The 11,705-nt window shown below is 40.9% G+C and overlaps 1 protein-coding gene across 2 annotated transcripts in view; it reads right to left on the reverse strand.

Moving 5' to 3' along the window:
• The window catches only part of drp2 (dystrophin related protein 2), a 51,020-nt gene that overhangs the window by 22,260 nt on the left and 17,055 nt on the right, over nt 1-11,705 (reverse strand). For both annotated transcript variants that reach the window (XM_085905518.1, XM_085905519.1), the window contains exons 6-10: nt 10,743-10,889; nt 8,917-8,995; nt 6,073-6,133; nt 1,787-1,848; nt 894-968 (exon numbers count right to left, since the gene is read on the reverse strand). In XM_085905518.1, the coding sequence (XP_085761644.1) occupies nt 894-968; nt 1,787-1,848; nt 6,073-6,133; nt 8,917-8,995; nt 10,743-10,889 (424 nt within the window). The remainder of the gene's footprint in view (nt 1-893; nt 969-1,786; nt 1,849-6,072; nt 6,134-8,916; nt 8,996-10,742; nt 10,890-11,705) is intronic.

The following is an 11,705-nucleotide window of genomic DNA, read 5'->3' on the forward strand; positions in this document are numbered from 1 at the left end:
TGACCCTCAAGCAGAACATATTCAAGGCTTAACCACTCAGCACCAACTGATTACCTTCTCCTCTCTCGGTCAAATAGACCAATTAGTGGCTCTAATTACCTGGTACGAAGAAACTGGTGAATGCCAGGAGTGAATTTTATGGCTCTTGACTTTTAATGCATAGCTCCATTAACACAATAGAGATCCAACTCTTCAAGACTAAAAGTAGAGCAATGATTCCGAATGACAAAACTCTCCGAGCTAATGGTTATGAAGTACATGTCATCCTATAGAAGAGCTTGTCATAGTAGATTAGACATGCTACAGGGGAACAATTTATCACTCAACTCAGAAATAGTCTGCACAATTGGTCTGAAAATGACAAAAAATGACAAGATCTAGTGTCAGTAAAGACATGTTATACACGTGGAAACATAATGCCAGGATTTTCCAACATATCCTCTACGGAACTTGACTTCAAAAATGATCATATTAGGGCTTCCTAAATGTTGTTATTATGAGGATGAAACATAGATACAATAAAAAAGCAGATGCACATACATTTATTTTATGTGGCTGTAGGCTTCGCATATTTGAAGAAGCAGCACAATGTCCATTGAGTTGGAGCAAAAAACGTGACAAATATTTATATAACTTAAAACATGATTGAATGCTATTAGTCATATTAATAATACAATACAAACAGTGTGGCATTGAAAGAGATGAATCACATTTCTATTAACTTCAATGAAGACAAATGGTTTGAATTACAAATTAAAGTCATAGCTCAGAGTCCCACTGTATAGACTTTTCACAATATTTCTGTTTGGTGCTGTGCCCTGAGATATTCCTCGTGTAAATGATGTACCTTGGTGCAATATATGCTCTATAACAGTGACAGATGTATAACTTACATCTGAGAGCCTTCTGAACCCGCCGCAGCTTCATGGCTGTTCTGTACGCGGAGAACTTGATGTTGTTCAAATCCGCTGACAGGGAGACAAATACACAAAGGGATGTTTATCATTATTAAAAACACAAATGCATTATCATACCAAACAAAGACACAAAGGGATGTTTATTATCATGAGATGCCACCAGTGGTTATCACTTTGCATCCCTTTTTGGTGTCTCTCTCTTCATTTTGTCAAGTAAGGTTAACATCAACAATTACAGTTAATTAAATGTTAAGCAATCAGTGCAGCAGCGATGCGGTCACTGAATTTTGGGTTTTTTTTTTATCCGAAAAAAATAACACAAGGCTCCTTAATGAGATGTGTGAAAGCTTGCACCCTCACAGCTAAAAGCCTCAAGGTGACATGATGGCGATGCCACTGAGGCCCGGTGGAGTTTCTTGACTCAACGCATGTCTCTGTACCACTAATTCATACACACAGAAACTGAAATAGCAGGAAAATTTCACAAATCATATTTACAGCAACACACCTCCAAAAATTTTCTTTCATTCTTTCAGGCAGTGCGTATAAATATTAATAATGGAAATTTCCAATTTATTTTAAGCTGATTAAGAATTAAAATAATGCTCTGTAGCACCATCGACAACTCACTAAATACATAATAAAATATAAATAATTTGGTCATGACATACTGCTACAAATAACATTCATGTAAACAGTGCACAGATTATTCCTGGTCAATACAAATTTGCAATCTCTCAACTGAAAAAAAAACCCCATCAATAATCTGTCTAAAATATAAACAGAAAGAAAGAAAAACAGCCCTGGTATCTGCTGGATCTAGTCAGCCACTTTTTAGACTTATCGCGGCAGTGCAGCATGTTACTCACCAAGCGCTTGGTACAGTTCTGTCATCTTTGGGTGGTCCCAGCATGTGGTCTGCGCCTGATGGCTGCGGAAAAGTACAAGAAATGTGCAGATCAATCTTTAATGTGGCACATTTAAATAGTAAAGGCAAGACTAAATGTTTCCCATTAAAAATAAAAAAGTCAAACTACACAATGTGACAAAAACAATTAAAGCAAAGCACGGCAATTAAAAAGATAAAAACTACAAGACAAAGTTTTTTTTGGTTTTGTTTTGTTTTTTTAAAGGAAGCTTGGATTTGAAGAGTTGGCACTGTCTCATGTCTTCACTCTCTCCAGGCAATTTATTCCACATTTGAAGGGTATTAAATCTGAAGACAGCTCCAGTGTGTTTTTTGTTTGAGGCACGGTGGGCGCTAGGTCAACCTAAAATAATGAAATAATGAAAACAAGAGCGAACGCTCTCGAAGGTTGTGTTGCAAATGATACATATAAATATTCATCATTGGCAGCACGGTAAAAAGCGCAACTGTGGACGTACACTACACACAAAAGAAGCAGCAGCCCTCGAAAGTTGAGTGCATTGAGAGAACTTGCTTTGCCACAATACATTTCTTTACCTGATCATTTATTAATCTTGCTTTTGATGGCAATTTAAACTACGTTTCTTGTAGACCCATTGCACAAAAATTAGCAGAAAGTGAAAAGCCGCCCTCACCCACACTTTCTGATTGGCTTGGTTGATCACCGCCATTTTAAAGTGTACCTCATAATGGGCCACTTTGTTAGGGAAAAATCATGGTTAAAGCTTAAATGAAAGTGAAAAGTGCCACAACCGCCCTCACCCCCACTTTCTGATTGGCTGGTTGATCTGTGACATCACTCGGAACCTTGATTAGGTACACCACCATTTTCAGGTGTACCTAACCACAGATCACTTCATTAGGGAAAAAGCTTAACAGAAAGTGAAAAGTGCCACAACCGCGCTCACCCCCTAGTTTGAAACCCTCATTGGAAACCCTAACCCTAGTTTTAAAACCTAGTTTGAAAGCCGAACCGGGGTTTAAAACTGGTTGGAAGCCCTAGTCGGAAACCCTAACCCTAGTTTGAAAGCCTAGTTGGAAACCCTAATCTTAGAAACCGTAAAAGTAGTACAAAACCCTGGTCGGAAACCCTAACCCTAGTTTTAAAACCTAGATTGAGAGCCGAACCGGGGTTTAAAACCCTAGTCGGAAACCCTAACCCTAGTTTGAAACCCTAATTAGCGATCCCAAGACTGGTTGGAAACCCTAGTCGGAAACCCTAGCTTGAAAGCCTAGTTGGAAACCCTAATCTTGGAAACCCTAAAAGTAGTACCAAACCCTCGTCGGAAACCCTAACCCTAGTTTTAAAACCTAGTTCGGAACCCTAGCCAGGTTTTAAAACCCTAATCGCAAACCCTAACCCTAGTTTGAAACCCTAATTAACGATCCCAAGACTGGTTGGAAACCCTAGTCGGAACCCTAACCCTAGCTTGAAAGCTTAGTTGGAAACCCTAATCTTGGAAACCCTAAAAGTAGTACCAAACCCTCGTCGGAAACCCTAACCCTAGTTTTAAAACCTAGTTCGGAACCCTAGCCAGGTTTTAAAACCCTAATCGCAAACCTTAACCCTAATTTGAAACCCTAATTAGCGATCCCAAGACTGGTTGGAAACCCTAACCCTAACCCTAACCCCTAACCCTAACCCAAGACTGGTTGGAAACCCTAGTCGGAAACCCTAACCCTAGCTTGAAAGCCTAGTTGGAAACCCTAATCTTGGAAACCCTAAAAGTAGTACCAAACTCTCGTCGGAAACCCTAACCCTAGTTTTAAAACCTAGTTCGGAACCCTAGCCAGGTTTTAAAACCCTATTCGCAAACCCTAACCCTAGTTTGAAACCCTAATTAGCGATCCCAAGACTGGTTGGAAACCCTAGTCGGAAACCCTAACCCTAGCTTGAAAGCCTAGTTGGAAACCCTAATCTTGGAAACCCTAAAAATAGTACCAAACCCTCGTCGGAAACCCTAACCCTAGTTTTAGAACCTAGTTCGGAACCCTAGCCAGGTTTTAAAACCCTAATCGCAAACCCTAACCCTAGTTTGAAACCCTAATTAGCGATCCCAAGACTGGTTGGAAACCCTAGTCGGAAACCCTAACCCTATCTTGAAAGCCTAGTTGGAAACCCTAATCTTGGAAACCCTAAAAGTAGTACCAAACCCTCGTCGGAAACCCTAACCCTAGTTTTAAAACCTAGTTCGGAACCCTAGCCAGGTTTTAAAACCCTAATCGCAAACCCTAACCCTAGTTTGAAACCCTAATTAGCGATCCCAAGACTGGTTGGAAACCCTAGTCGGAAACCCTATCTTGAAAGCCTAGTTGGAAACCCTAATCTTGGAAACCCTAAAAGTAGTACCAAACCCTCGTCGGAAACCCTAACCCTAGTTTTAAAACCTAGTTCGGAACCCTAGCCAGGTTTTAAAACCCTAATCGCAAACCCTAACCCTAGTTTGAAACCCTAATTAGCGATCCCAAGACTGGTTGGAAACCCTAGTCGGAAACCCTAACCCTAGCTTGAAAACAATGTTGGAAACCCTAATCTTGGAAACCCTAAAAGTAGTACCAAACCCTCGTCGGAAACCCTAACCCTAGTTTTAAAACCTAGTTCGGAACCCTAGCCAGGTTTTAAAACCCTAATCGCAAACCCTAACCCTAGTTTGAAACCCTAATTAGCGATCCCAAGACTGGTTGGAAACCCTAGTCGGAAACCCTAACCCTATCTTGAAAGCCTAGTTGGAAACCCTAATCTTGGAAACCCTAAAAGTAGTACCAAACCCTCGTCGGAAACCCTAACCCTAGTTTTAAAACCTAGTTCGGAACCCTAGCCAGGTTTTAAAACCCTAATCGCAAACCCTAACCCTAGTTTGAAACCCTAATTAGCGATCCCAAGACTGGTTGGAAACCCTAGTCGGAAACCCTATCTTGAAAGCCTAGTTGGAAACCCTAATCTTGGAAACCCTAAAAGTAGTACCAAACCCTCGTCGGAAACCCTAACCCTAGTTTTAAAACCTAGTTCGGAACCCTAGCCAGGTTTTAAAACCCTAATCGCAAACCCTAACCCTAGTTTGAAACCCTAATTAGCGATCCCAAGACTGGTTGGAAACCCTAGTCGGAAACCCTAACCCTATCTTGAAAGCCTAGTTGGAAACCCTAATCTTGGAAACCCTAAAAGTAGTACCAAACCCTCGTCGGAAACCCTAACCCTAGTTTTAAAACCTAGTTCGGAACCCTAGCCAGGTTTTAAAACCCTATTCGCAAACCCTAACCCTAGTTTGAAACCCTAATTAGCGATCCCAAGACTGGTTGGAAACCCTAGTCGGAAACCCTAACCCTAGCTTGAAAGCCTAGTTGGAAACCCTAATCTTGGAAACCCTAAAAGTAGTACCAAACCCTCGTCGGAAACCCTAACCCTAGTTTTAAAACCTAGTTCGGAACCCTAGCCAGGTTTTAAAACCCTAGTCGGAAACCCTAACCCTAGTTTGAAACCCTAATTAGCGATCCCAAGACTGGTTGGAAACCCTAGTCGGAAACCCTAACCCTATCTTGAAAGCCTAGTTGGAAACCCTAATCTTGGAAACCCTAAAAGTAGTACCAAACCCTCGTCGGAAACCCTAACCCTAGTTTTAAAACCTACTTTGAGAGCCGAAGCGGGGTTTAAAACCCTAGTCGGAAACCCTAACCCTAGTTTGAAACCCTAATTAGCGATCCCAAGACTGGTTGGAAACCCTCGTCGGAAACCCTATCTTGAAAGCCTAGTTGGAAACCCTAATCATGGAAACCCTAAAAGTAGTACCAAACCCTCGTCGGAAACCCTAACCCTAGTTTTAAAACCTACTTTGAGAGCCGAACCGGGGTTTAAAACCCTAGTCGGAAACCCTAACCCTAGTTTGAAACCCTAATTAGCGATCCGAAGACTGGTTGGAAACCCTAGTCGGAAACCCTAACCCTAGCTTGAAAGCCTAGTTGGAAACCCTAATCTTAGTAATCTTTGAGTATAAAATTGACGACTGATACTGCTCATACTGCTCATACTGCTCCATGAGGTCATTGTGGGCCAGTGGAGAACAAATAAAATTGGCTTTAAACACTGGTAGGTTTGACAGTGATCCATGACTTTAAAGCAAATATAAAAACAACAATAACATGTGCTACCTTTAGTCATTTTTTGGGGGGTTTCCTCTGTTGCCAGGAATAAACACAAACCCTACTGAGTGACCGTGATGCTGCACTTACTTGATGTAATATGGCACTTTGTTCGGGGAAATGGCACGCTCCCATGGAATCTGCACTGAACCTGCACATACACACACACACACACACACACACACACACACACACGAGAAATATATACAGCGGGATAAGCCGCCATGCGTGAAAAGCCACAGTGCACAATGGACTCTGTGACATCGTGCCCAGATAGTGTTGTCCATTCAGACCTTATTAATGGGGCGGCTCGGGTGTGGCCAGACAAAGGACAAGAAGATAGCATTGTGTGTGTTGGGCACGACCAAATAGGAGGAAGAGGAGTGAGATGGGCGACAATGCGTTGCATTCCGAGCAAGGAACCTCAGTGGGCTTGTGAGCTATATTTGTTATTTCAGGAATGCTATTGTGACCTTTAGGTGAATGCAAACAGAAACCGGTGTTTTTACTTCAAATAAAAAAATGAAGTATATCGGTTCAGAATGATTCAAAATGGGATTCGGGAGTAGTTTTCAAGTAGGGATATGCGATAACACTTTTTTCAAGTGTTATCGCAAATTTAAAATAAGGCCAGTATCAGCACAACCTTTAGTGCCAAGACAGAATTTTTGCAAAAAACTATTAGCAGTTGACTACAGCATTATCTGCTGTTTGGTATTTGCAAATTTGCATATATCGTCCCATCAAATAATTGAAAAGTAATTTTTCATCACTAAACAAAATGTGTGTGTGAGGTGCAATTTTGTCCATTTGGGTCAACCATCCTCACAATCTACACTGTAGTATCTGTGACTTTGAATGTGTGCGGCTTTAAAAGGTGGAATCTGGTCTGATGTGTGTGATATGTGTGTCAAGGAATGCAGTAACATTGTGAAAAAAAAACAGTAACAGTATCAAAAATTCTGCTTGGTCAGAATAAGTTTTACTTATCAAATATGGAGGTAAAGCATGAAATTACTGTATTTGAATTCAAATAGTAAAATGGGGAAGAATATTCTATGTCAGCTGGGACGCCTTTGTGCCCCATCTCAGTCATAGCCGTGAACGTCACGCTCAAGTTCACCTTGGCAGTCAAACAGAAGACAAAGCGTTGAAGATCTCAGCCGTGTGTGCATGTGTGCGTGTGTGTGTGTGCCTGCACTTTAAAATTGAGCAGAGGCACGAAAAAAGGCCAGCGAGCCAAGAATGTGCACCCGTTTTAAAGGGCCTAGGGTGGTGACAAAAAATGTCCATCTTTTAAAAATGAAACTTGAGTTTCACTGTGTTGTTCAGCCACACAGATGATGCAGCTTGAATCAAGTGCGTTAACCAGTCTGATCCTACGGATATTTACAATATCAATTGTTCTGAATTAACGATTCCATGAATGAAGGCATTTTTCATGGAAACCTGTTTCCACCAGCAAAAAAAAAAGTTTTAATAACTTTAATGAATTTAGTAAAACATTAAACATTCATATGTGTATCTTTCTAAACAATTTATATATTCTTTTACAAATTATACCATTTAAAATGAAAGATGAATACAAACTATGTCGTCTTTTTTCCTTAAAATTTGTGAATCAAAATATATGAATTTATTTTTATTAATTTTTTCGAATTCATTTTTATTAATCTTTTCGTCCTTTATCTTATTAAATTGATTTACTGTCAATAAACAATTTTATATATACACATACATTTAACATTATTATTACAATGAATTGAAATTGCAACAAGTAAGCATGATTACTATGCAGCCATCTCTTCTCTAATTAGTGAATTAAAATTAATATTAATCCTTATTAATCCTTTATCCCACTAAATCATTGGCTGATTGAGATACTGTAAAATCGCTGCTAGCAAAATTAACTTTTTCTATAACTAACCAATGATGATTAAATCTTTATTTTTTATTTTTTTAATAATCCCGCTGACTAAATATTGAATCAGACCATTTCAAATAGCGGACACTTCACTTACCTCACCTACCTACGAATGACCTGTCTTTTCTGTCTGCTTTTTGTGGCCCTTGTGTATAAAGGTTTGGTCACCCTTACTTTCAACAGTAGTTACAATACAGTCGTTTAAAATACGTAGCAGTTGGAAAACGTGGCTTCCACTTGTTTTTATCCATCCAGGCATCATAACAAAGCAGACTTCTCGGCGTGGTGCGAGGAGCTGAGCATCGCTGCTATTTCCACCGCAGTGATGGCATCTGTGAGCCAGCATGACGGCAGTGCACCAGGCTGCCTGCCGAGAGACTCCCGCTCAGTCACGCCATTACGCGTCATCTCAGTCTAAACTGGGCTAAGTAAATCACATTTTTCGGCTTCTCTGCAGCCTCTCCTTTTTTTTTTTTTTTTTTAAACCACCTAGCACCGCTTAAGTAAGAGCAATGAGCTATGTGATGAGCACCGGCGGGGAGGCTTCTCGGAACATGAGCTTCAACCAAAATGTGCGCGATAGCTGGGACAGTTTACAGTCTTGTCACGCCAAACTGTAGTCTTCAAAATGCGAGGCGGGTAATTGAGGATGTTTGCTAAACTTGCCTGCTTTTAATTTCAATCAATCATTACCTGGACCAAACTCTGAATTACATGATGGGACAATTTAGTAAATTCAGGACAAAAGGGAATGTTCAGAACATCCAAACTGGATGACATTTGAGAGTAGACATGTTCAAATCCTAACTCCAGATTGATTTTCATCATCAGGCATTTGGGCTATTTTACAGCCGCTTTTCCTGCCTCACCCCCTCCCCTTCTGCTACCAGGTAATCCGTTGCTTTATGGATTCTAGCCTACACAATTAAACTGGACTTGACCTTGAATTGACGTAGAAGACTTTCTTTACTCGTCTGGCCATCTGAGTTTTTTGCTTGCTTTCTGCTTACTTGAAAGGAAGTGCTGCGATCCAGGGCCAAAGTCTCGGTGTGCGTCCTGGAGTTGCTTTAGCCTCTCCTCAATGGAACCCTGAGAAGAACAAACAACACACCATGTTAAATCAAAGGGAATAATGCTAGGTGTCACCCAGCTGTCACAAAGCCCCACAATGGCAGCTCATACATGGCGAAACACCTGCTATTCCACTAACAGCAAAGCCTGGAATACGAATGATGTCTTTGGCAAATGTTTCCCCTCCTGAAGGACTTTGAGAAGCCTTTGAAGAGCATCAGGGACGAAAGCTCGACACAGATCACAGAATCATAAATCGGGGCGGAAAGAGATCAGCGATTCCTCAGGTGCTCCGGCAGGCAACGTGTGAAAGAGGGCAAGGGGATGAAACGAAACGCGACGTGGATGAAGGATATCGGCGCTCGCATTCGCTTCATAAATTACGCTCCACTCAACGGGGTGTTGAAACACATCTGCAAATATTGGGAGGTAAATCCAGTCGCAGTGACGACTCTGTTAAAGAAAGACCAGCCTTGAAATATTACAGCCAAGGCTGGAATGACTCAGATACTTTTAAAATCATTTTTAAGGGTGTGTACGTCCTTGAAAATGAGCCGCTATGATTTGGGCTGTGACGTAACTAATTGCTGCCGAGCCCAAATGTGATCTGCTGTGCTCTGGCAATTTGAGCCGCCATAAGGAAGACAAATGCCCACATTAGCCCGGATCGACAAATATTAGCAAATCAAATTTGGACATCGGTCCTTGCTGAGAGCAGAGAAGCCAAAATCAACACGGTGGAGGAATAGGAAGTTGGGTGGGATTTAGCTCTGGCAGTTTTAATGAAGATGGAAATAGTTTTGGCAGAAAGTGCCAAAAAGAATTGTTTACCTGAAAGAGTGCTATGTGAAGACATTAATGAAATACATGCTACAGTATCTTAAACTTTTTTTTTAAATACAGAACAGTTCAATCGTATTTGGGTACTTTTTTTGTGATTCCATGCACATTTGCACAAGTGTGTCACAGGTGAAAGGCTTTAAAAAAAAATCTATCAAGAAAAATCTAAACCATTCCAACACGTGCATAAACCCTAAACCTAACCCTAACCCTCCTGTTGTTAGCAAACCAATGTAGTGCAAGTATAACGAATGAAGCACTTGGTGAGTGCTTCAAATATAATCAATACATAAATGGTGTGTGTGTGTGTGTGTCTGTATGTGAAATTTCTATGAGATTTGGAGAGAAAAGCTTGAGAAGAATCGCAGTGTGACCTTGCGTCGCCGCCAGCAATCCAATAAGTTCAAGACGGAGGACAAAGGCTAATGTTGAAGCAGCCAACTTTACTTGCTTCACTGGATTACAAAACAAACCCTCTGGTTTAATCTGCTGTGTGTTGTTGAGCCGGCCAACTGATTCACGCTGAACCGTTTTGAGGCCTCGGAGGCAAAGGAATGAAACAAGGAAGATAGAGGAAACAAGTGCACATTTGAAATGGGAGAATTGATTTCTAGGAAAAAAGCACAACCGAGGTTTTAACTATCGGAAGCCCTGTGGGAGAAACAGTGAAAATCTTGCGATGGGTCAACTGAACCTTACGAAAGCTTTAAAAATGAAAATAGTGGTTCTCAAACATTGGGGGTCCAGGACAACCGTTTGTTTGATGTCCCTATATGCGGCTTTGCATTTCTTTAAAGGATGCAAAAGTAATTATTTGGTCTCCCAAGATAGCTTGAGAACTACTGCATCAAAACCTCGAGTGCTTATGGCAATTTTGATGTGAGAACATACTGGGCAACTTTGGAGACAGGGCAATAGTCTGTACCTGTAGCAGTTTCCATCTGTTATTGAGGTGCTCCAGGGCGCGAGCGTTTTCCATGGACAAATGTACGTCGGAAATAGCCAGTTGGTGGGCCAGGTCGTTGATGTGCTTCATTCCCTCCTTCACTTGCGTCAGTTCTTCTTTGAAAAGCTGTAATGGAATTTAATTGCTCAAATTAAATGATTATAATAATGACGCAGACATCCAGAACATTGGAAAATTGAACTGTGTGAAAATGTGGATTATCAAAATTCAAACTAAAAGGAACATTTACACACAATCATCGTCATTGTCTGTCACGGTTCTAAAACCTGAGTGCAAGACTCTTTGAACCAGTCTCACCACGACCAATAAAACACAGAGTGGGAACACATCTTATGGGTGCATATATATTTATGACTGTGCCAGATATTTTGCTCTGTCAGCAGTTTTTAATACTTTTGGGCATTTTGAGTGCAGATCTTAAAAAACTTGAAAGTTGAGATGAACCCGGAGGAAATCTTTTATGTGATATTTATTTGCGATGAGACTGCAACACAGTCATGGTTATTACCCGGCTTCTGGGAAGATGATTCAGGAGTGGGAATTTTTGCCCACACACGATGTCCGTTCTGGTTTGAATCCCGAGCAACTTGTTTTATGCACTCAGGCACAGAAAAGGACTTCCTTTAAACGCTTTGCACAAAGTTGTAAGTACATAATTGTCCAAAATGTCTGAGATAAAAAGCAAGTAATGTGAGTGACATGCGAGTGAGTGTTGTCCCTTATTCTCGAACAGAGTATGTAAATGAGGCTTTGGTTCGAAACTGATAAAAACAAGCTATGACATTTTAACTGATCGAGCGGCCCCATTGATAACGATCGACTAATGCAGATCGGCGTCTGATGACAGCGTCTTATTAGCATTCGTTGTCAGATGTACTTTTCGGTTTTCATCATTCAGTGAGTGAGAAGCTGCTCCAAAGG

The sequence above is a fragment of the Syngnathus leptorhynchus genome, chromosome 2 (assembly GCF_054491065.1).
Source record: "Syngnathus leptorhynchus isolate UIUO chromosome 2, UIUO_Slep, whole genome shotgun sequence".
In the NCBI taxonomy this organism is placed as follows: Eukaryota; Metazoa; Chordata; class Actinopteri; order Syngnathiformes; family Syngnathidae; genus Syngnathus; species Syngnathus leptorhynchus.